The following is a 25,281-nucleotide window of genomic DNA, read 5'->3' on the forward strand; positions in this document are numbered from 1 at the left end:
GTATATTCGCATTGTGAAGGGACAGATCAAGATAAGGTGGATAGTTTTTATGAGGCACTCAGTGATGTAGTTATTAGAGTAAAGGACAAGGACAGTGTTCTGCTCATGGGTGATTTTAATGCCAGGATTGGAAATCGAACAGAAGGGTATGAAAAGGTTGTGGGTAAATTTGGAGAGGATATGTAGGCCAACAGGAACGGGAAACAACTCTTGGATTTCTGTGCCAGTATGTGCTTAATAATCACAAACTCCATTTTTTAAACATAAGAACATTCACTGGTATACTTGGGAAGGCAGGGGAACCAGATCTGTCATTGACTATATAATAACAGATCAGGAATTCAGGAAGGCTGTGGGGGACACACGTGTATTCAGGGGATTCTTTGATGACACTGATCATTATTTAATCTGCAGTGAAATTGGGATTGTGAGGCCGAAAGTGCAGGAGGTCAGGTCGATATGTAGGAGGATATGAGTGGAGAAACTTCAGGATAAGGAAATCAGGCACAAGTACATAACAGCGATCTCAGAAAGGTACCAGTTAGTTGAATGTAGTCAATTACAGTCATTGGAAAAGGAATGGGCAAGATACAGGGACACAGTACTAGAAGTGACTATAGAATGTCTTGGAACAGTAGTGTGTAAAGGTAGGATGAAGCAAACAGCTTGGTGCAATGACACAGTCAAGGCAGCCTGTAAAAGGAAAAAGAAGGCGTATCAAGAATGGCTACATACTAGAACTCGGGTAGACAGAGAAAGTTATGTTGAAGAAAGAAATAAAGCCAAACAGATAATTGCAGCATCCAAGAAGAAATCTTGGAAACAGGTTGGAGACTATGGGTCAAGCTGCCGGAAAACCATTCTGGAGTGTAATTAGCAGTCTTCAAAAGGGAGGTAAGAAGGAAATGACAAGTATTTTGGACAGGTCAGGAAAACTGCTAGTGAATCCTGTTGATGCCTTGGGCAGATGGAGGGAATATTTTGAAGAGTTGCTCAATGTAGGTGAAAATATGATCAGTAATGTTTCAGATTTCGAGGTAGAATGTGATAGGAATGATGATGGAAGTAGGATCATATTTGAGGAAGTGGAGAAAATGGTCAATAGATTGCAGTGCAATAAAGCAGCTGGGGTGGATGAAATTAAGTCAGAACTCATCAAATACAGTGGAATGTCAGGTCTTAAATGGCTACACAGGATAATTGAAATGGCGTGGGAGTCAAGACAGGTTCCATCAGACTGGACAAAAGCAGTAATCACACCAGTCTTTAAACATGGAAACAGAAAAGATTGTAACAACTACAGAGGTATCTCTTTAATCAGCATTGTGGGTAAAATCTTCTCAGGTATTGTTGAAAGGAAAGTGTGAGTATTAGTTGAGGACAAATTGGATGAAAATCATTGTGGGTTGAGGCCTCTTAGAGGTTGTCAGGACCAGATCTTTAGCTTACGGCCAATAATGGAGAAGTGTTACGATTGGAACAGGGAATTGTATCTATGCTTTATAGATCTAGAAAAGACATTTGACTGGGCTCCAAGGAGGAAGTTGTTGTCTGTTCTATGAGATAATGGAATAGGAGGCAAACTTTTGCAAGCAATTAAAGGTCGTTACATAGATAGTCAGGCGGCAGTTAGAGTTTACGGTAAATTGAGTTCATGGTTCAGAGTAGTTTCAGGGGTAAGACAAGGCTGCAAGCTGTCTCCACTGTTGTTCATATTATTTATGGATCATATGTTGAAAACAATAGACTGGCTGGGTGAGATTAAGATATGTGAACATAAAATAAGCAGTCTCGCATATGCAGATAACTTAGTTGTGATGGCAGATTCGATTGAAAGTTTGCAAAGTGATATCTCAGAGCTAGATCAGAAATGTAAGGACTATGGTATGAAGATTATCATCTCTTAAACGGATTGTGTGCCAAATAGGAGGAACAAAGTTAGAACAGGTGGACGGTTTCAAGTACTTAGGATGCATATTGTCACAGGATGGCAACATAGTGAAAGAACTGGAAGCGAGGTGTAGCAAAGCTAATGCAGTGAGCGCTCAGCTACGATCTACTCTCTTCTGCAAGAAGGAAGTCAGTACCAAGACTAAGTTATCTGTGCACTGTTCAATCTTTTGACCAACTTTGTTGTATGGGAGCGAAAGCTGGGTGGATTCAGGTTACCTTATCAATCATTTTTTCCCCCATAATCTTGTAGATAACCTCTTCACCATATGCCACTAACATTAATAATAATAATAAGCAATTAATTCTACTCACAATTGGAAAGCCCCTGGAAAAGATAAAATAGCAAATTTCTGGCTTAAGTAGTTCACCTCAACACATTCACATCTAACTAAATTATTTAAATGTCTGCTTGTGTCTGTGTATGTGTGGATGGATATGTGTGTGTGCGCGAGTGTATACCTGCCTTTTTTTTCCCCTAAGGTAAGTCTTTCCACTCCCGGGATTGGAATGACTCCCTACCCTCTCCCTTAAAACCCACATCCTTTCGTCTTTCCCTCTCCTTCCCTCTTTCCTGATGAAGCAACCGTTGGTTGCGAAAGCTTGAATTTTGTGTGTATGTTTGTGTTTGTTTGTGTGTGTATCGACCTGCCAGCACTTTCGTTTGGTAAGTCACATCATCTTTGTTTTTAGATATAAATTATTTAACAGTTACATTGCAGACCCATACACATTCCCTGATACACTTACACATGGAATAACTTATCTGAAACCTAAAGATCAAGCAGACTCAGCAAACCCAGCTAAATATCGCCCCTTAACATGCCTACTAACAATATACAAAATATTAACTTCAGTCATTACACAGAAATTAATGATACATACAACACAGAACAAAATTATAAATGAAGAACAAAAAGGCTGTTGCAAAGGTGCACGAGGATGTAAAGAGCAACTGATAATAGATGCAGAGGTGACATATCAAGCTAAAACTAAACAAAGGTCGCTACACTACGCATACATTGATTACCAAAAAGCTTTTGATAGTGTACCCCACTCATGGTTACTACAAATATTGGAAATATACAAAGTAGATCCTAAATTGATACAGTTCCTAAACATAATAATGAAAAATTGGAAAACCACACTTAACATCCAAACAAATTCAAATATCACATCACTGCAATACAGATTAAGCGTGGAATATACCAAGGAGACTCATTAAGTCCTTTCTGGTTCTGCCTTGCTCTGAACCCACTATCCAACATGCTAAATAATACAAGTTATGGGTACAATATTACTTGAACATACCCGCACAAAATCACACATTTGCTATACATGGATGATCTAAAACTACTGGCAGCAACAAATAAACAACTCAACCAATTACTAAAGATAACAGAAGTATTCAGCAATGATATAAATATGGCTTTTGGAACAGACAAATGTAAGAAAAATAGCATAGTCAAGGGAAACACACTAAACAAGATGTTTACATATTGGATAACCACAGCGACTGCATAGAAGCGATGGAAAAAACAGATGCCTATAAATATCTAGGATGCAGACAAAAAATAGGAATAGATAATACAAATATTAAAGAAGAACTAAAAGAAAAATATAGACAAAGACTAACAAAAATACTGAAAACAGAATTGACAACAAGAAACAAGACAAAAGCTATAAATACTTACGCTATACCAATATTGACCTACTCATTTGGAGTAGTGAAATGGAGTAACACAGACCTATAAGCACTCAATACACTTACACGATCACAATGCCACAAATATAGAATACATCACATACATTCAGCAACAGAAAGATTCACATTAAGCAGAAATGAAGGAGGAAGGGGAGTTATCGACATAAAAAAACCTACATTATGGACGTATTTAAAAAGAAAGATGATGAGACTTACCAAACAAAAGCGCTGGCAGGTCGATAGACACACAAACAAACACAAACATACACACAAAATTCTAGCTTTTGCAACCAACGGTTGCCTCGTCAGGAAAGAGGGAAGGAGAAGGAAAGACAAAAGGATATGGGCTTTAAGGGAGAGGGTAAAGAGTCATTCCAATCCCGGGAGCGGAAAGACTTACCTTAGGGGGAAAAAAGGACAGGTATACATTCACACACACACACATATCCATCCACACATACACTTGTGTCTGTGTATGTGTGGATGGATATGTGTGTGTGTGCGAGTGTATACCTGTCCTTTTTCCCCCCTAAGGTAAGTCTTTCCGCTCCCGGGATTGGAATGACTCTTTACCCTCTCCCTTAAAACCCATATCCTTTTGTCTTTCCTTCTCCTTCCCTCTTTCCTGACGAGGCAACCGTTGGTTGCGAAAGCTAGAATTTTGTGTGTGTGTTTGTGTTTGTTTGTGTGTGTATCGACCTGCCAGCGCTTTTGTTTGGTAAGTCTCATCATCTTTCTTTTTAAATATATTTTTCCCACGTGGAATGTTCCCCTCTATTATATTCATATCATTAATTTGAGCCCTACATTATGGACAGGTAGACAATTTAAGAAAATTCTTTATAGAACGAGCAGAAACTAGCAAAATACACAAAGCAATCACTCATATAAATACATCGGCTACACCACTGCAATTTCATAACCATTTCTACAACCCTTTAGATCACATAACATCAACAGATACGAAGAAAGTAAATTGGAAAAAGAAAACACTACATGGCAAGCACCCGTATCATCTAACACAGCCACACATTGATCAAGACGCATCCAACACATGGCTAAGAAAAGGCAATATATACAGTGAGACGGAAGGATTCGTGATTGCAATACAGGATCAAACACTAAACACCAGATATTACAGCAAGCATATTAGTAAAGATCCCAATACCACAGCAGATAAATGCAGACTTTGCAAACAACAAATAGAAACAGTAGATCACATCGCAAGTGGATGTACAATACTAGCAAATACAGAATACCCCAGAAGACATGACAATGTAGCAAAAATAATGCATCAACAACTTGCCATACAACATAAACTAATAAAACAACACGTTCCCACATACAAGTATGCACCACAAAATGTACTGGAGAATGATGAATACAAATTATACTGGAACAGAACCATTATAACAGATAAAACAACAACACATAACAAACCTGACATCATACTCACCAATAAAAAGAAGAAATTACACAACTAATTGAAATATCCATACCAAATACAACAAATATACTAAAGAAAACCGGAGAAAAAATTGAAAAATACATCCAACTGGCTGAGGAAGTCAAGGACATGTGGCATCAGGATAAAGTTGACATTATACCAATTATACTATCAACTACAGGAGTCATACCACACAATATCCACCAGTACATCAATGCAATACAGCTAAATCCAAACTTGTATATACAACTACAGAAATCCATAATTATTGATACATGTTCAGTCACCCAAAAGTTCCTAAATGCAATATAACATATACCGTACAGTTAAAAGGAAGTCATGCTTGATCAAGGTCCGCGTCACTTTCCATTTTTGACCAGACATAACGTCTGAGAAAAGAAAGAAATAATAATATAATAAAGTAAATTTAAAAACAAAGATGATGTAACTTACGAAACGAAAGCGCTGGCATGTTGATAGACACACAAACATACACACAAAATTCAAGCTTTCGCAACCAACGGTTGCTTCATCAGGAAAGAGGGAAGGAGAGGGAAAGACAAAAGGATGTGGGTTTTAAGGGAGAAGGTAAGGAGTCATTCCAATCCCGGGAGCGGAAAGACTTACCCTAGGGGGAAGAATGACAGGTATACACTTGTGCACGCGCACACACACACACATACATATCCATCCACACATATGACTAGTGTTGTTCAAGGGCCAATTGATGACAAGCAAGCAAGAGATGCACGTAAGGCCACTTGCTGATTTTTGTGACTTTGGCGTATAGCATGCCAGTTCTCAAACAGTGCACTGACATGGACAATCGTGGATCGATATGCTTAAACGATCTTCATCAAACCTTGAAGGTCTTCCTGAATGTGGAGTCACTAATGTCAAAATGGTCCTCCTTAAAATGAGAAAACTTTTCTTGCCGTGCTCTGTCCAACAAAATTATCCTCATATATTGCACTTATGTTTGTGGCTGCCTCTGGTGCTGCCACCCCTATATTGAATTCAAACAGAAGAATATGTTGGAAATGTTCTGATGTCCCCAGTTGGCATTCCATTTTCTAGCACCCACAGCCCCACTCACTATCTCCAAATGACAAAATGACAACTCAAATAACTACAGTGAACTACAAATCAAAAATTATGACTGATAAATAAATCATCACAACCTAAGTACCAACATGCAAAACAAAAGTGCTATGCATATATGCACCAACTTAATACTGTGAAAGAGCTTATGAGTGTTTGTCGTAAAAACATTGCATACTACAGTGCAGCAGTATATTGTAAAGGAAATGTGTACATACATAACACGGAAAAAAATGTTGCCTATGAGAGCAAGGAGCAAATAAAAAAATTTAAAAAAAATTTATGGTGCCTAAGTATGCATTCTGTATATATGAGGCATATCACCTTTGTTGACATTTGACGTAATGAGAAAACAACTTTTCTATGCGCTTTTCATGGAAAGATGCCGACAGTGAAGACAGCCACTGCTGAACATCGTTTTTTGCATCCTCGTCACAATCAAAAAAGCTTCCTCCGAAAGCACACTTAAAGCTGAATAACAAGTGGTAGCCACAAGGTGTTTAATGGAGGCTGTATGGCAGGTAGTCGAACTGGTCTCGGTCAAACCGTTGAATAAGGGTATGGGTGACACCAGAAAAATGGGGACTTGTGTTGTCACGAAGCAACACAGTACTTGGCTGAGCATTCGATGTTTTTTTTGGCAGTGTCATACCACATTATCGGTTTCACCTCTGGGAAGCAAAAAAGCGCACGTGGTGTTTTTGTGCTGACAATGTTGTCTTGCATTTTTGTTTTTGGGGTATCATAGGTGCCTCCACTTCATTGATGGAATGTTTTGATACTGGACTGGCATAATAAACCCTAGTACTATCACTGGTTACAATTTTTTTTAAGAATTCATCTCCCTCATCGCTGTATTGAGTAAGAAATGTCAAAACACTGCCAAGTTGCTTCGTTTTATGGACATCAATAAGCGTTTTTGGAATTCAATGGGAGTACAATTTGTGAACATTTCTTCAATCTCTGACAATCTCGTGCAAAACAGTTTTTGAAATTTGTGGAAACTCGGCATTCTTGTTGTGAACTGTGTGTTTTCACAAATTTTCTTGTACACTTTCTCAACCAAACTATCATTGACAACAGAAGGCCGCCCACTCAGTGCTTTCTCATCAGTATTGGTTCGTCCATCAGTGACTTGTCTTTCACATTTTCTCACCATTCCATCAGCCTTTGTATTTTCACCATAAGTCTCTATGTGCTGACAACGAATATCAGCTGGCTTAGCATTCTTTGCATTCAAAAACTATATTGCAGAACGTACTTCACAGTAGTCGGGCTCAGAGACTGTCTTAAACATTTTGAATGATCACCAATGAGTGTAAATGCAATACAATCTGGCTGTAATGGCATCAGTGTAAAGACAATGAACTGAAGAGATGAGTGTAAATGCGGGGAACAGTGACACTAGCACTGTGGGGGTGGTAGAACGAAATGGTAATCACTCTCCAGACACAACTCGTATATCTTTTCAGTGTGGTACTTGAAAATGGCCAAAGGCCGAAATCGTGATTCTACAATAGAATGCACAGATTATATAGGCAGACAGACAAGGAAACAGAGCCACTTCATCTTCACCGCTACGTCCAATCCAGCGATGCAAACGTTGGATTGGGTTGAACATCAATGCCCCAGTGAGATGTGCCTCATCTTGTTGGAATCTGAAATTCGTGGAATCAGCAGTGAGTAGTGGAAACAGTGATAACACCAACACATCGAGGTAAGAGGTAATTGTCACAGTCTTCTCACAGAAGAAAAATGGTCCGTATGACTTTGTCTGTGGGATAGAATACAAAACATTAACCTTTGTTGAATCTTGTCGTGTTCTGCAATTTCGTGAGGATATTCAGTGCCCCACATTCTCACATTGTGGTGATCGTCCTTTCCAGATAAAATGGGAGGCCGCTTCATTGCTGAATATCAGCTTGGGGCAAAATGTTCATGTCAAGTGGTTTCTGCATTGTGATGACAATTGAAAGCCATAAATTTTCTGATTTTAGTTATTGCACAAGCTACAGACATTACGGTTTGAAATTTAACCAGTGTTGAAAAATCTTCCCACAGTTTGTTGCAATATCCTAAGTTTGTGTATTGTGTGAACCATTGATTTTTGTGGACTGTGTACGAAACTTTCCCTCACCTTCTCTAACCGGTGCCCATAAATTGTCGATACCGACACACAGTGCTCTGTTTACCTGGCGCTTCGGTTCTGTAATTCCTTCTGCGTGTACACTGCACTGTTGTAACAGATAAACATCTCACATATTCCGACAAAAAAATCTCTTTTTTGCATTGTCAACATTTTGTCAAGTCTCGCACTCATAACACCAGCTGGTGGACATAGTGCAAACTGAGTGAGTTCACTGCTCTGTTCGTGCATCAACCATATTTGTATGTGTCAACCAATGGAAAATCCACAATGGAATAATAACAATATTATGAAAATGATAGATATGATAGATTGCTACTCACCATACAGAGGAGTTGTTGAGTCACAGACAGGTACTACAAGAAGACTACTGAACAAAAGGCTTTCTTCTAGTGTAGAAAGCGCACACACTTTCGTGGCGGCCACGAAGACCAGATTGTGAGCGACTGCACCTGATTTGAGAAGCAATCTGGGTGGTTGTGGTGGTGGTGAGGGATAGCAGGATAGGAGTAGTGAAGGGTGTAGTGCTGTTTGTGGGAGAATACAGGAACTTGGTGGGAACAGTAGTGCCACTAAGTGCAGTCAGGGGGTGGAAAAGGAGAAAAGTAGAGAACAGAGGGGACAGCATTTATTTAGCTGTCTTTTTGTTGTGCAAGTCTGCAACTCATCAGCTCCTCTATATGGTGAGTAGCAGTCTTTTGTCTTTGTAAGTGTTATGCTTTGGAAAATATAGAACTTTGAAAACAAATGAATCATCTATAGCACCTCTGTATATGACACCTCATTTTTTATTGTCTGAGTGAATTGGGAGACGTGGTTTTCTGTGTCGCATCATTGCATTCTCTTGCACTGAGGAACTCAAACGTGCCAGTTGAAGATAAATTATGTTCAAAGATTTTTGACTGAGGAAGCAACATAGGATTGAAATTGTTGTCTGATGGCAATGCCTAGTATTGATAGTGTATACAATCAAATGTCGAGATAATTTCAAAATCAAAGAGTAGTACACAGCAAATTGCAGCCACATTATATGGAAGTACATTTATCACTTCATGAGTGATGAGTAATAGCTATGCTATATCTTTAAGCATACCTAAGCTGTTCAATCCTTGCCAATAATAAGTGAGATCTTGATGGGTAACAGTTTGACTTCACATTAACATGTAGTCAAATGTGCTGGGTAGGTGCTTGAAATAACAGTACAGGTTCTATAGATGCCTCACCCATCAGTCGTAGTCTCTTACACAATTTTATGCATTGCTCGTGATTAGTCATTATTGATTTTTATCACTCTTTGAACTCATTGTCATGTTCTACTCCCATATGTTTAAGTAATTTATATCTGGATTAAATGTGGGAAGGTACAGAGGACTGCAACTGCGGTTGTTGTTTTACCAGCGATTACTTATTGTATAGCATATATCGATGGAGGAAAATAAAGAGAAAAGGCTTCTCCTGTGGCATAAATTGTAAGCAACTTTGTCCCTGTTTCATTATAGCTCTGGTGTCCTTACTGAAATATTTATTTGTCTTACGAATCAGTCATGAGAGAGAACTTCGAAAAATAAAATATTTTGGGGTTATTTGATAAGACACTTTTTTACTTGTTTATTATCTTTCATGTTGTGAACAAATTGCAATTTACTAAACTGATCAACTAATTCCAAATGTAGCAAGTATGTAGTCATCAGTATATGGATTGTTTCACGTCAGAGTTCAGTTAGTTTATTTGTTGTGAGCTTTTTATGTAATTAAGGCAGTTTTATACATACTTCGTTGAAATGTTATTGTAATTATTATTATCACCATCATTAGTTAATTTAAAGGCAAAGAATCAACTTGTTCTAATTGATATTATTGTGCGTGATTCAGTTATTTTAATTATATACCAAGTGTACTTCTAGTTGTAAATACCATTACAGGCAATGCATGGCTAGCTTGCATGACCTCGGATGTCTGATGTCTGTTATGGGTAACTACAATGATAACTGCAGGAAAGTATGGGCAAATTTACACAACCATCTGAAATATGTTGTGTCCATTTGGAAGAAACAGGATGATGAAAAACGGCTTTGTGAGAAGGAGAAAGAAGCTCTTTATGTACACAAGTGAGTCACAATTTCCTTTAGCCTTATCTTTGTTTCTATTAACAACCTGTTATATTTAACAAATTTGAAAAATATTGTGGTGCTGGTATTGTTATTGTTATTATTGTAATATTCCTCTAGACATACACTGGACTACATGGTTATTAATCTTGGCAAGATTTCCTCTTTGTCCTGTGCTCTATCATCTTGACACAATGACTGAGTGAGGTAGCACAGTGATTAGCGCACTGGTAATGATTCAAATCCACGTCCAGCCATCTAGATTTATGTTTTCTGTGATTCCCCTTAATTGCTCCAGACGGGTGCCTCTCCGTCTCTAATGACCTCGAAGTAGATGGGACGTTAAACTCTAATCTTCTTTTCTTTTCTCCTGGCAGAATAGTTGTTTTTAATTCCTGAGTCAATCTCACTCTAGTTTCTATACACACTTTCACTGTTTTTAGTAACTGCAGAGAATCGGATGCTCTAATAAGCATCCTATACTGATCTCTGTTGTGAATGGTATTTTGCTCAGTTTTTTATTGCTCAAGATCTTTCCCAATAAATGTTGTCCACTTACTTTCCCTCTAAGGACAGTAGTGATAATCCTTGAATTTTAGTCAAGAGAAACTAAAGTGATTGCCAGGCCATCAGGAAGACTTATTTCAGGATGTCCTTTCAACTTCCACCTTTGACAGTACTTTCACCTTAATATTGTCTCTCCATCTTCCATCAGGCCATTGTCTCAGTGTTTCTTATCTCTTGGAATCCTTCTTCCATGTACCATCTAGTCTAACATTTAGATCTATATCTACATATATCAGTGTTTCTCCTTTCTTTTCCTGGATTCAGTTTCAACACCAGATGGATCCACGAGTAGTGGAATGTAAAATTTTGACTCACTCATTGACCAGAACTTCCTGGGATTTTCTAATAGATTTTTCAGCAGAATCTGACAATGATAACAGCTGTAGGCTTCACATGTGACCCTTCTTGTGGATGCACCATTTGTTATTATATTTTGCTCTATCAGTTCATTTGCAGACATAGTATTCAGTATTACCTTAAGACCGGTTGTTTTTACCACCTATAACATACGCATAACCTTCCCATTTTATACTGGGCGGGTTGAAGTCTGTTACCCAGTTTAGTTTATTTTTAAGTGATTCCAAGCACATTTCTGAATCTGATGATCAGTAGAGACATCTGATTATGAATCAAAGTCCACCAATCTTGTTTGCTCTTGTCTGTATTATTTTGCAGCTGAATTCATTTTGGACCCTGCTAGACCTAATGTTTCTGCTTGTCACCATAAACTCTTTTCATCCATTAGAGTTTTATATGTCTTTTGAACGTGTATTCCATGTGTTGTAAGAAATTTTCCTAGTCTCTACTTCCGTTTTCAACCAACTCTCGGTTTCTATTAAGTAACGAAGGTGAGTACTTCATATGAAAGATATGAGCTCTGGGTCTCTGCTGTGGATACTGTAGCAGTTCACAAGTGATATTTTGAGATTCTTACTCTCCTGATTTGCTAATTGGTCTGTTGAGATAATTGATTTATCTGATGCTTGTTTTTCTATTGGATGTCTCAAAGATTCACTTAACACAAAAAGTACATAAATAAATAAAATAAAAATTTGCAATCCACACAGCCTCTGCCGCTCAAGTGGCCATTTGTGGTACGTAGCGCCGAGGCCGACTTTACAAGTTTCCCCCGAGTAGTGCAAGTTGGAGGAATCTGTGGCCCGTCTCATAAAAAAACCTCTGTTTAGACCTATCGCTCAACTCCAATCCAGAGGACTTCAATCTTTTCTCGGAATGATGCTGCCAATAGACAACTGTGCTGAATTTCATGAGGGTAGCTAGCTGTCTTCACTATGTAAAAATGCACACTGTTCTGGAGATATCCATTAATAAAATATTTTCAGGTTTCAAGCCACATCAAGTGGTTTACAGTTCACGAACTTCCAGCAGAGATTTCCTCCTTTCCATTGGTTGACTGTTGTGTGAATGCAGTAGCCGCGCTTATATAGCCACGCCGTCGCCAGTGACGCCCCACACCATATATGACAATGTTTCGCTTGCGCGATCACCTTGCCGGCTTCAACTCCCCAATCACAGGATGCACTATCTTTATTGATGGTGTTGTCAAATATTTTGATCTCTATTGCTTCATTCGTTATTCTGTCGGTCTGTTAATAATAGAAGCATTGTCGAACGCAATTCACTGTCCGTTTTCCAGTGCATGCTCTGCTACGGCTGATATTTTAGGACAGCATAGGTGAAAACACTTCTCACATTCTGTATAGTGCTGTTCAATAGTGCAGACAGTCTGACTGACATAAAACTGTCCACACCCACACGGTATTTTGATTTTGCATACTCCAGGTATTCTGAGGTCTGTATTGTCTTTCACAGGCTTCATTAGTTGCCAGATGCACGGTAAAAATGCAATCTTCATTGTGTCTTCTTCGGAGGCCTTCTGCTGTTGTGGCTTAAATGAAACTGCTTGTGAAATTTGTCTTTTATTTTAACCATTTTCCTCAAAAACTTTACGTAAGTGGCTGAGTTCCCTCTGCAGGTTTTCGGTGTCTGGGACAGTTACAGCTCGATATACCGAGGTCCTCAGAACAGACCGTTTTTCTGCTTTGTGCTGGTAGCTGGTGGCACGCCGATACCAATCTGTGTGGGTAGGCATGCAGTAAATGCTATAACCGAGGCATCCGTTGGGTTTACAGTGGACAAGAACGTCCAACAATGGCAAGGAACTGTCCTTCTGTGCTTCCATTGTGAACTTTATGTGGTCGTGTGTGTTGCTGATGTGTTCTAGGAGCCCTTCCAGCTTTTCATGCCCACGAGGTCATATGATGAAGGTATTGTCGGCTTGATGAAAGCGCCTAGGCTCTGCAGGAGCCGTGTCCAAGGTGATGTCCTCAAAATGCTCCATAAAGAGGTTGGCTACAACTGGGGCTAATGAGCTCCCAATCACAATGCTGACCGTCTGTTGGAGTATTCTCCACCGTGTAAAAACAAGACGACTTGAGGGTATGCTTAAATAAATCTGCAATGGTGTCATCAAAGAGCTGGGACAGCAGGTCTATAGAGTCTGTGATGGGTACACATGTGAATAGGGAAACCACATCAAAGGTAATCACACTATCCCTGTCACCGAGGTGTAGACATTTAATTCTATCGATGAAGTCCACCGTATTTTTTATATGGTGCATGCGATGTCAAACAAACATCAAGAGGAAGCTGGCCAAATGCTTTACAAATCTAGAGATTGGTGGTCCGTTGGTCCTCACTATAGGCTTTAAAGTTGGCAGACCATAGAATGTGGGTAGTCTCATGTCAGTGCCGGAGGGAGGAGGTTTTTAATAACTCTCTCTTCCAGCGAGGACAGTTTGAGAAGCCCCCAAGTATTCCTCACTATTCTGGATATTGGGTTGCGAGAGAATTTTTGGTACGTGTCTTCCTCCAGCATCTATTGGATTTTGGTGTTATAGTCGGCTCATTCCATTAGGAAGGCGGCATTTCCCTTGTCAGCTAGCGGGACGATGACGAGAGGATCATTGCAAAGAGCATGGAGGCCATTGCATTCACCTCTAGTCGTGTTTGGTACTGACAGCTTGAATTTTAAAAGAATGTGACTCTTTTCTCTACAAATTTGTTCTGCAGTTTCACTGGAAAACTTGAGAGCAAAAGGGATATTTCGTGATGAAGCCACCCAGATTACAAACATTGCCCTGTTTTATTAATGTCTTCAGACAGTGAAAACTCCAGGTAGGAATATCAACAATGTAGGAAAAGATAATTGCTACTTACCGTGAAATGTCTTACTTACGGTTGTTAATGTCTTCACTGTGCCTGCCAGTCTCTGGAAAGAAGTGAGAGGCAGGCAAAAGACATCTCTGCCCTCGCGTAATGTTTAGAAGTTATTAATATAACATCAAGAAAGTATCAAATAGCATGTTATTTGATGGTGTAGGTGCTTATTGCAAATATTTCAGCTTGATTGAAGTCTTACGGGAACTTGAAAAAATGTATGGTGAAAATCCCGTTTTCTACATATTGATAACAGAATTTCCTGGTGAATAACAGAGAAACAGAACAAAGAGAAGGATCTCAAAAATGAATCTAACCAAATAAAGACAAAAAATGGAACTTGCCAGATGACAGCTGACATATAGATGTGCAAAACCTGAGAAAAAGCTTATTTTAATAATAGCCCTCCCTCAATGTAGTGCAAGAGTGGAAAAGGCCAATAGAAATAATAATCTTCAAGAACTATGCAGTACTGTCATCCAAGATCCTTGATTGCTGGGTTCCCTCTTGTCCTTTCCTGCTCTCTCTTCTGTATCCCATGGTTCAGAGAGACTTTCACACGGACTCCTTCAGTAGTCCTTCTTTTTGAAAAATCTTTCCGTTGCTAATGGTAAATATCCCATTGCAAATGAAAGTATTTTAATGTATCCCTTTAATTATTGTACTTTCATAATAAAAAGAAGCTGAGCCTACAAAAGTGAGTTAATGCAATTTTGATGTCTTTTTTCAGTTATTTATTTATTTATTTATATGTTGTGACAGGAGTACTGTATCAGAAGAACAACAAAATGAAGAGGAGCTAAATAAACTCTTTCCAGTGTGGAGCACTCAAGACTTTTCAGAATTCCAGCCACAAAGCCTTGAACAAAGCAGGCCAGTTTCATATAGCCTGGCATCAAAGGATTCACAGCAGACAAATCCTTTATTAACGGAAGATGATTTCTACTCAGTAGTAAAGCTACACGGTTCTCTTGTAAGAGCCTTCAGTCACTCATTGTGGCTTCAAGGATCAGCCAAACAGTACACACCTGATTTTTCAAAGGCATTACTCCTCAGGTCTGGCTTCTACATTAATTCATTAGATAATAACATTACATATCTGGTTCCTCTTGGCCTCGCCCCTCTGCCCTCACAGTCATCCCTTTCATTCAGTTCAACCTCCGTACTTCCTCTCCCTCAAGTTCATCCCATCTCTCACTGCCCCCCCCCCCTCCCTCTCACTTTCCTGCCTCTTTTCTCACTCCCTTGCCCTACTTTTTAAGCACAATCTTTTCTAATTCATACCTTGTCCTGTTTCATTCTCTGTCTTGCTTTCACACTTCCCATCTCTCACTGCACAGCTCTCTCTCTCTCTCTCTCTCTCTCTCTCTCTCTCTCTCTCTCTCTCTCTCCCCTCCCCCTCTCCCCCTCCAATCCTTCCATCAGTAATTCTCTCTCTCTCTCTCTCTCTCTCTCTCTCTCTCTCTCCCTCTCTCTCTCCCTCTCCCCCTCCCTCTCTCTCTCCCTCTCCCCCTCCCTCCCTCTCTCCCCCTCCCCACCCCCCACTCCTTCCATCAGTAATTCTTCTACATATTTTCATCACATGTATGTAAGACATAAAGTAATATTTGAAATAGAATGAAATCAGTAATTAGTTTCTTTTGACAAAAACTGTTTTTATTTTATTTTATTTTATTTTTTGTTTTGTTTTGAAATGCTCAGCAGTTTGTCATCTGCGTCTCTGTAAACACTAGGTTATCAATTTTGAGTAAAATTGGACAAAGTATTAGGATTTGTCTCACATTTTTAAGTATTTTTAAGTTTCTGTCTTAAATTAATGTTGTATGAAGGTGTAATATTGCACTGTCATAAATTTAATATTTTCATAAAAAATTTCAGTTGATTCAAGCAACAGAAAGTGAGATAAATGTAGTTTAAGCCACAAAGAGACACACTCCTAAATCTTTGAAAAGTTCTTTTCTAATGGATGAAATCAATTGATAACCTGTAGAACCAACAAGGAGGTTTCACTTTTTAAAGACTAAAAGTTAAAGTATAGTGTTGTTATAATTAAACTTTTGCTACTAAAGAGGACCCCTATGAAAAGCTACTGGTCTTAGGACAATGAAATTTTGTGGAGATACTTGTAAAAACATGTAGAATAGAAATAACAAGTAAATCAAAGAAAGAAGCACATTTTAATTTCTACGCGGGAGGATAACAGGTGTTAATTGCATGATTTCTAGCCGTGATGCTGCATGAAGAACAGGGTTTATCACAAGGGAGAAGTTGGCTAGTAACTTGAATTTTGTACAGATGCTGTTTTACAGTTACTCACAACACTTTTCAAACAGTGGGCTGTAGAATGTTCAGCTGTCGTGACACAGCTTATGCATGGCTTGGAGATTGCACATTGTATACAGTATTCTTAGCCATGGCAACGATAATTTCTTCAACAATCTGTGGCACACTTGCCGCCCACTGGCCTCTCCCAGGAGCAATTCCCAAATCACCAGTTAATTCCAACTTCTTAATCGTGTTCTTCAAATGTGGTGCAAAAAGAGGACCTATCCGTAATCTTTAAATGTGTTTCTATTCACAAAGAGCAACAATACTATTTGCTTTTTTGATGAAACAGCTTTATGAGTAAAGCCGTGCTCACCTTGTCCAGACTCTTGTTGATTCTCTGCAACAGTAATAGGAACTGATGCTTGTTTCAACCCTACGTCACCATCCCAGCAATGGCACTGCAAGTCATGAGACTAACGCTATTAGCAATTCAAATCCTGCAGCACACAGTCTGAATATCATTACTATAAAATTGGGTACCTTATAGTAAATAGTTTTCCATCCACACTGGCTCAGATAGTGAAAGTTTAATTATAACCACCGTGTGCTTTCATGTTCTGCTTTAAACTGAGTTTTTTGTATTTTCATATTAGAACTGATTTCTTTTAAGCAAGTATGTACCTCATCTGTTAACATTAACTTAACTATCACTGAGAGCAATTGTCAAATATCATCAGAGAGATTTAAATGAATATCTCTTATTTTAGCAGTAAATTAAGTGTTCTCCACCACACACTGCAATTTGTTTTGCAGAGTGTAGCTGTAGCTATAGCAAAAAGGCCTCCAATGCTTTCTTGTTGGTCCTGATGTACTGTTCCCAAATAATAAAGTTGTGTGTTTTCGTATCAGTGTGTGCACATTGCTGTCATTGACACTGCAGACAGTATTGTGTTTCCTAATGATGTCTAGAGACGATTTCACTGTGGAATAAGTGATCATTCCTCCATCCATTAATGTCATTTGTATTTTAGGTCAAGTAATGTCACCTTGTCCGCCTGGCTAACCGCGTGGTCTTACGTGCTGCTTCCCTAGTGGGAAGGTATGCCGGTCCCCGGCACGAATCTGCGCGGAAGATTAGTCTCAAGGTCCGGTGTGCTGGCCAGCCTGTGGATGGTTTTTTAGGCGGTTTTGCATCTGCATTGGCAAATGCGGGCTGGTTCCCCTTATTCTGCCTCAGTTACACTATGTCGGTGATTGCTGCGCAAACATAATCTCCACGTATGCGTACACCATAAGTACTCTACCACCCAAACGTTTGGGGTTACACTCGTCTGGTGTGAGATGTTCCCGGGGGTGTGCACTGGGGGTTGAACTGCACAATAACCCTGTGTTCGTTGTGGGGTGCCGGTGGGGTGAGTGGACTGCTGTGGCCTATTGTGGGGTTGTGAACCACTGAGGGCTACAGTGGGACGAAGTCTCTCCGTTGTTTCTAGGTCCTCGGTTTAATACACAATACACAATGTCACCTCTGTTATCAGTATTCAGTTAGTGAGCAACTTTTTCTCCTACCTCAGGGAGCACCAAGAAAAGTTATTCTTCTGTGTTGTAGTCAGATGTGATTCATTATAATATCTCAACTATTTTTTTGCTCTTTTTTGAACTGAGGGGTCCTGCCGTGAACATAAAGTTTCATTTCATCACTATGAAACAATGGAAAGTCCAGGTTGGAATATCAGCAGTTATGAAAATGATAGAGTTCTACTCACTGTCAAGATGACACATTGAGTTGCAGACAGGCACAATGAAAAGACTGTTGCACACTAAGATTTCACCCAAAGCCCACTTCAGAAAAGATAGGAAAACACACACAAATTCACATAAGCAGGAACACTTCATGTGCACATCACCACTATCTGCAGCTGCTTTAGCCAAACTCCAACTGTTGGGTAGAACGAAAGTAGCAGTCTGGATTGGGACAGGGAAGGGGGTGAGGGGTAGCAGAGTACAGTTGGTGGGATGGGGGGGAGGGGGGGGAGGAGAGTGCTGTCTGGTGGAGTGTGGAGGGACTACTGTGGAACGCGGTAGAACAATGCTCGGGCAGTGCAGCACGGCGGGGAGAGGGGGGGCAGTTGGTGTTTAGCAGGAAAGGAGAGAAACAGAGAGGGGAAATGACTGGTGGGTGCGTTGGGAGAGACTGAGCACAGAGAGGGTGAGGGAATGTGAATTGGGAGTTGGTTATAGGACATAGGGGGGGGGGGGGGGGGCAGAAACTGTTGGGAGAGGGTGTGGGGACAGGAAATTATCTTAGGTTGAGGCTGGGATAACTTCAGGAGTGGAAAGCATCTTGTAAGTCAACAGCTTATCTGAACTGTGTGGGTGAGAGCTATCCTTACAACACATTCCTTGCTCCTGAAACTATCCCGGCCCCATCCTATGATAACCTTCTGTCCCCACTCCCTCCACCCAACAGTTTGTGCCCCCTATGTCCTATAACCAACTCCCAATTCACATTCCCTCACCCTCTCCTTGCTCAGCCTCTCCCAATGCACCCACCAGTTGTTTCCCCTCTCTGCTTCTCTCTTTTCTGCTCCCTTTTTGACACCGACCCCTCCCCCCTTTCCCTACACCACCCAAGCCTTGACCTTCCGCATTCTGCAGTAGTACCTGCCCACCCCGCCAGACAGCTCTCTTCTCACCCCTCATCCGCACTGTGCTACCCTACCTTCCCCTTCCCTCTGTCCTCTCCCCCCTCAGGCACACATGACTGACAACTCCAGCATCTCAGGCATCTCTGACCCAAGATGCTGAGTTCGTGGTCATGTGTGCCTGAAGTGTCCTTCCTTTTGTGTGTGTGTGTGTGTGGGGGGGGGGGGGGGGGGGGACGGCTGTGCGTGCGTTTATCTTTTACTGACAAAGGCTGTGGCTGAAAGATATATGTGAGTGACTTCTGATTGTGCCTGTCTGCAACTTAATGTGTCTTCTTTACGGTAAGTGGCAGTCTGTCTTTTCGTAAATTGATGATACCCAAGTTGTTGATATAGACTAATGACAGTTATTGAAAATGGATTTTTAACAAACATTGTTTCCTCTTCCTCCCACACATAAAAAAAAATTAAGAAGCATTTTTTAGGGTCTTTGCACTCGAATTTATCTCCCTCACCAAATGTAATTATTTTGATTTTCTGACAATAGATGCGTGCATATATTCCAGTACTAAAGGAAATTAATCTGTAGTGACTTTTTAAATGTATGTTGTGTATGCTCTAGTTCTTTGTGTAGAGTTAACACATAGAGGTCATGAAAATGGATAAAATATTAAACCAAACAATGGAAAGTCCAGGATGGAATGTAACAATATTATGAAAAGGAAAATTGCTGCTCACCATATAGCAGAGATGCTGAGTCGCAGATAGGCACAACAAAAAGACTGTCACAAATAAAGCTTTCGGCCATTGAGGCCTTCGTCAACAATTGATAAAAAAAAACAACACACACACACACACACACACACACACACACACACACACACACACACACACACACAGACATGCGCGCACTCGATCTTAAACGATACTGACACACACAACTGCAGTTGTTTGTGTGAGATGTGTTTGCGTTTGCGCGTGTGCGCACGCATGCGCGCGCACCTGTGTGTGTGTCGGTCATCTATTATTTACGAAGGCCTTACTGGCCAAAAGCTTTATTTGTAACAGTCTTTTAGTTGTGCCTATTTGTGATTCAGTACCGCAGCTATATGGTGAGAAGCAGCTTTTCTTTTCATAATATTGAATTAAACATTACTTTTTTCCAACGCTTATATCTGGCTTATAAATGCACAAAATGTGGCATTCATTCCTGAAATTCAATTAATTGCCTTACCACCAATAACTGCTTAGATAACTGAATTTATTTGCTGAAGTTCTGCATGGCTGTAAGTAATTAAAAGAACTTTCAGTGTATAATAATGTATACAGCCATTGCCACAATTTATTTTGAAATTATTTTTTGTAGCAACATGCAGTATTGTTGGGGGGGGGGGGGGGGATTTTTTTTCCCGTAAAATGGCTTCAATACAGAAAAAACATGTAGTTCCTTTTTCCAGTGATTTGTATATTGTAACTAATATGTTTTATTCCAGAGATGAAAATGCAAAAATATTTAACAAAAAGCAATTTTTTTTCATACAAATACAGGTATGAACACATGCATGAAGACATTCCAAATATTCTTCAGTCGCAGGACAGCTTTGTTGACAGTAAACTAATTGCAAGTCTTCTGGTACTAGTGACAACAGAGTCACACAGAAAAAGAGTTGAAAAAAGTGATTTCTACCAAACGGGGCAAATCGAGGAGACTGCACGATGCCTTCCTGTGCTGAGGGGAATTCGAAGTGATATTTGTAAGCTCTTAGAGCAGTTCCCAAATTTTCCTACATTGAGTCAGGTTGGTATTAGATTAAATGAAAGACAGATTAACAAATCGTTGCTAACCAATTCTCTCTCACCAAACTCAGAAAAGGTAAACTACATGTGGTTCAGACTTCTAAAAGATTTTCTCCCATTGTATGCCATATCTAAAATATGAAGATAAACAGATAGAAGTGAATGTCAGTGTTAAATTCTTCCAGTTACAACTTGTTAATAAATTCAGTTGGGAGCATACCACAGAACTACTGATGCACCAAAATAAACTTTTATGTTCAAGCTCATCAATCCAATGTAAAGTTGTCCAAGTCCTAAGAATAGCTTGAATTATTTTACATGTGAACTCAAGAATATCCTTCAGAGGCCTGTTAAAAGGACTTGGGATAATAACTACTGCATCCCAGCATATTTGTTCCTTAAGGAAATTTGATATATTTTGCAGACCAACACCTCAATCCATGGAATCAAGTCTAGAAATAAGAATAATGTCTGTAAAGATGTACAGTGACTTACTTTGGTCCAAAAATGTCTTATTATTCAAAAACACACATTTTCAGTAATGTGGCAGCAACATAAAAAGTTTAGCTACTGATCAAGTTCAGTTTTGAGGAGTGCAGCGGATTTATTGGTGGCCAACTCCTGCTACTCCATTGATGAATTTTGTTGTAGAACCAGTTATTAATAATATCAAATAATGTGAATGTTATGTAAAATCTGACTTCCGCACAATGCAGTACACTAATGTGATACATGTTAACAAATGTTGTAAACTGCTTTTGTTCAGTGATGCTGGGCTACAATATCTCAAGAATTATCTTGTGCATTTTGATGTATATACATAATTTAGAAGCAAAGGTAAACTCTCTATGAATAATAGAGGCAATGTGTCATCGACAGGTATATACACAAGACTCAAAACTTTTCTAGCTATTGCAATAAGTACTTTTTCTGAGCTAGAGTACACACACACACACACACACACACACACACACACACACACACACACACGAGTGAGGTGTTTTGTCAAGTGCAATGATGAGCGGAGAAAAAAGTCATGAAGCAAGAGCGAGGCTTGGGGTAATGTGGCTGATGGCTGGGAGGGAGGACGCAGTTATCTGGTACATGAATGTGACATGGACACGCACTGGTGAGTTTGTGCAGGCCATGATGATGATGATGATGATGATGATGATGATGATGATGACAGTGACTTACTTAGATGGGTAGATCGGGATGGAGTATCAGAACAGAGGGAGAGAAAACTGCAGGGAAGCAGAACGAATGAAGTTATGGTCCTGGCATGGGGTGGAAATGGATTGACATGTAATGTCCAGTGTAACTTATATCTTCTTTACATTCATTCTTGACCATTGAGCCTTTATACGCTTGTCAGAGTTATAATCCACCTGTTCTTGTATCGAGATTAACAGGGTCTATATGCCCCAGGACAAAAAGAAAATCCGGGAAAAATGTGGGAATTTTTTCATCAGGGAAGAACCCAGCAACTTTGCAGAATTTCAGTAATTTTTCATTGTTTTAGTTTTAAGTTGAATTTCGGTAATTTTGGCTGGTAAGAACTGATACCGTAAAAAGAATTTTACTGTAGCCTGCTACTGCAGAAGTAAAACATGAGAGAACAACACTGGAATAAACATTAGTTGCAAAGAAAATGCACCATTTACAAAAAGAAAAAAAGGTCAAAGGCTTTATGATGAAAACTATGCAATGCTTCCTAACAACAAACTGCTTTCGAAGAGTGTGACATCACAAGTGTTTACATTTCTAACAGGTCAAGGGAAAATATTGTGAATGATGGTTTGAGAAGCGTTATCTCAAAGTAAATTTCCTTTTATGCTGGATGAATCATGTTACTTGTGAGAATGAGCAACTAATTTCTAAAGTTGTGGAACATTTGACTCTCATTCAAAACTTAGCACTTCAAGGACCAGCCACTTCGAGGAATGTCAGACCCTGCAGACCAGCCATTTAAGCCATTACTTAAAATTTTACCAATACATTTTTGTTTGATATATCTTAAAGGGTAACATATGCTAAAAAATAATGAGCTTAAAGGTTAGTTTTTCATATTTATTTAGTTCTTTCACAGATTACAAATTGTGCAATAATGATTGCAAAAAGTATAGGTTGGAATGCTTGACAGAACATGTTAATATTCGGGGCACAATAGTGAAATTTATAATCGTACTTGTCCAAAATATTTAGCTGCTGCATTTTAAGCTGTGCTCTTAGGATCCTGCCTAACCATCACGTGGGGAAAAACAGTAAGAAACTTTTGACTACCAATATTATATGTGAAAGCTTAGCTTTTCCTATTTGTGTGTCTGCACCACTGAACAGTGTTGTTTCTATTGGCTAACTGCATCACTTGTCCCATGCTCTGAATATCTGCTGTCATTGGCTGGCAAGATCATGACATGAGCTGTGATAAGCAGACAAAAGCACATTACAATGTTGACTTTAGTGCATCGGAAGCTACTGTGCTGTATTGGATGGAATTCATATTTATACTTTCATAATACCAAAACATGCAGTGTAATTTTAGCGTGCATTAAAGATCTTTCCAAAACACATTTTTTTTTTTTTTTTTCCTGGATGTCACTTCCTAAAATGCCAGGAAGTTGTACATTGTTGTCTAAAAACTTTACCATTCAAGGGATTGATAAATTGTACAGCTCTGAGGGAACGTACATTGTCATGTAACACAGAAAAAGTGTACTTTCATCCGCCAGGGTATACTGTATCTTAATCCGGAAAGAAAGTAGTTTCACCCGGGAAAAATTGTATTTTTAACTTGGAAATAAGGAATTTATTTATTCATATCTCTTTTTTTTTTCTGCGTATACACCCTGGATTAAGAATTTTTACATGACATTTCTACCAAACGGTTTGCAAAGTATCAGTTGAATTAACAACTTTTGTACAGTCTTCACCAAACATATCTTTCTTACACTGATCAGCTTTCTTCGTTCAAATGCTTCGAATTAGAATGAATCGCAAAGATCGTTTCTAACGTATTTCCTTAACTAATGCCCATTGTTCATATACACTTGTGCTTTGTGTCTCTGCTTATCTCCAAGGCAGACTTTAATCTCTGCATCTGAGCTGGTACTTCCTCTCTCAAAGTAGCTGCAATTGCCGTCCCAAGTTAAAGACCTCCGTGACACCTCAACATAGACCACCACACACAAATAAAAGCAACCCCTCACACAGTATTTGTACCTTTACATTTGATATCTTATTTTGTAACTTTTAGTTGCGAGTATCGTTCATCGGAAAGTAGACGTAGGGACAATCATCGCTCCTCTGTAGTGGTATGTGTCACTCAGCATGGAGTGTGGGGCAGCCAGCAAAGTTTTCAGTCTTGTTTGTTAGCATGTCTATGAGTTGTTGCCTCTACTATTCTGTGAGTGGTTATAATTGATGGAGCTCATCCAAGATACTCCTGCAGACACTTATTTAAAGAGCTAGGGATCTCCACTGTAGCCTCTCAATATATATATTCATGAATTCAAAAGTAATAGCAGTGTACATGGCTACAACACTAGGAGAAAGGATGATCTTTACTACTCAATGCTAAATCTAACTTTGGCTCAGAAGGGGGTAAATTATGCTGCCACGAAAGTCTTTGCTCACTTACCTAATAGCATCAAAAGTCTGACAGATAGCCACATAGCTTTTGAAAGGAAATGAAATGAATTTCTTAATGGCAACTCCCTCTACTCATTAGATGAATTTTTGGATATAGTAAGTGGGTAATTTCCCCCCCCCCCTCCCCACACAAAATAATAATAATAATAATTAAATATCATGTAATATTTTGTGTAATGTAATATCTTGTATAGACACATTTTATTAACCTGACATCTTCCCACATCATTACGAAGTGTCGTATTCATGATCTATGGAACAAGTACCAATCTAATCTAATCTAATCTATAATCCTAAATTATTTACATTCTGCCAGAACTTTCTATATCAGGGTGCATAAGTTTGTGTATTTGTAGTAAGTTTGATTTTGCTCCATAAATGAAAATCTGTTGATTCGCACCCTTCCCCCCCTATCTCTGTCCCTCTCTCCCTCCCCATCTCTCCCTCCCCCATCTCTCCCTCCCCCATCCCTCCCTCCCTCCCTCCCTCCCCCCATCCCTCCCTCCCCCATCTCTCCCTCCCCCATCCCTCCCTCCCCCATCTCTCCCTCCCCCATCCCTCCCTCCCTCCCTCCCCCCATCCCTCCCTCCCTCCCCCATCCCTCCCCCCATCCCTCCCTCCCTCCCCCCATCCATCCCTCCCTCCCCCATCCATCC

At 39.6% G+C, this 25,281-nt stretch overlaps 1 protein-coding gene across 1 annotated transcript in view; it reads left to right on the plus strand.

The window, feature by feature from the left end:
• LOC126100727 (midasin-like) overlaps window positions 1-25,281 on the plus strand; it is a 426,770-nt gene that overhangs the window by 53,709 nt on the left and 347,780 nt on the right. Inside the window, exons 12-14 of the mRNA XM_049911346.1 lie at window positions 10,272-10,457; window positions 15,027-15,320; window positions 20,726-20,975. Of these exons, the coding sequence (XP_049767303.1) occupies window positions 10,272-10,457; window positions 15,027-15,320; window positions 20,726-20,975 (730 nt within the window). The remainder of the gene's footprint in view (window positions 1-10,271; window positions 10,458-15,026; window positions 15,321-20,725; window positions 20,976-25,281) is intronic.

Source organism: Schistocerca cancellata, chromosome 9, assembly GCF_023864275.1.
Source record: "Schistocerca cancellata isolate TAMUIC-IGC-003103 chromosome 9, iqSchCanc2.1, whole genome shotgun sequence".
Taxonomy (NCBI): Eukaryota; Metazoa; Arthropoda; class Insecta; order Orthoptera; family Acrididae; genus Schistocerca; species Schistocerca cancellata.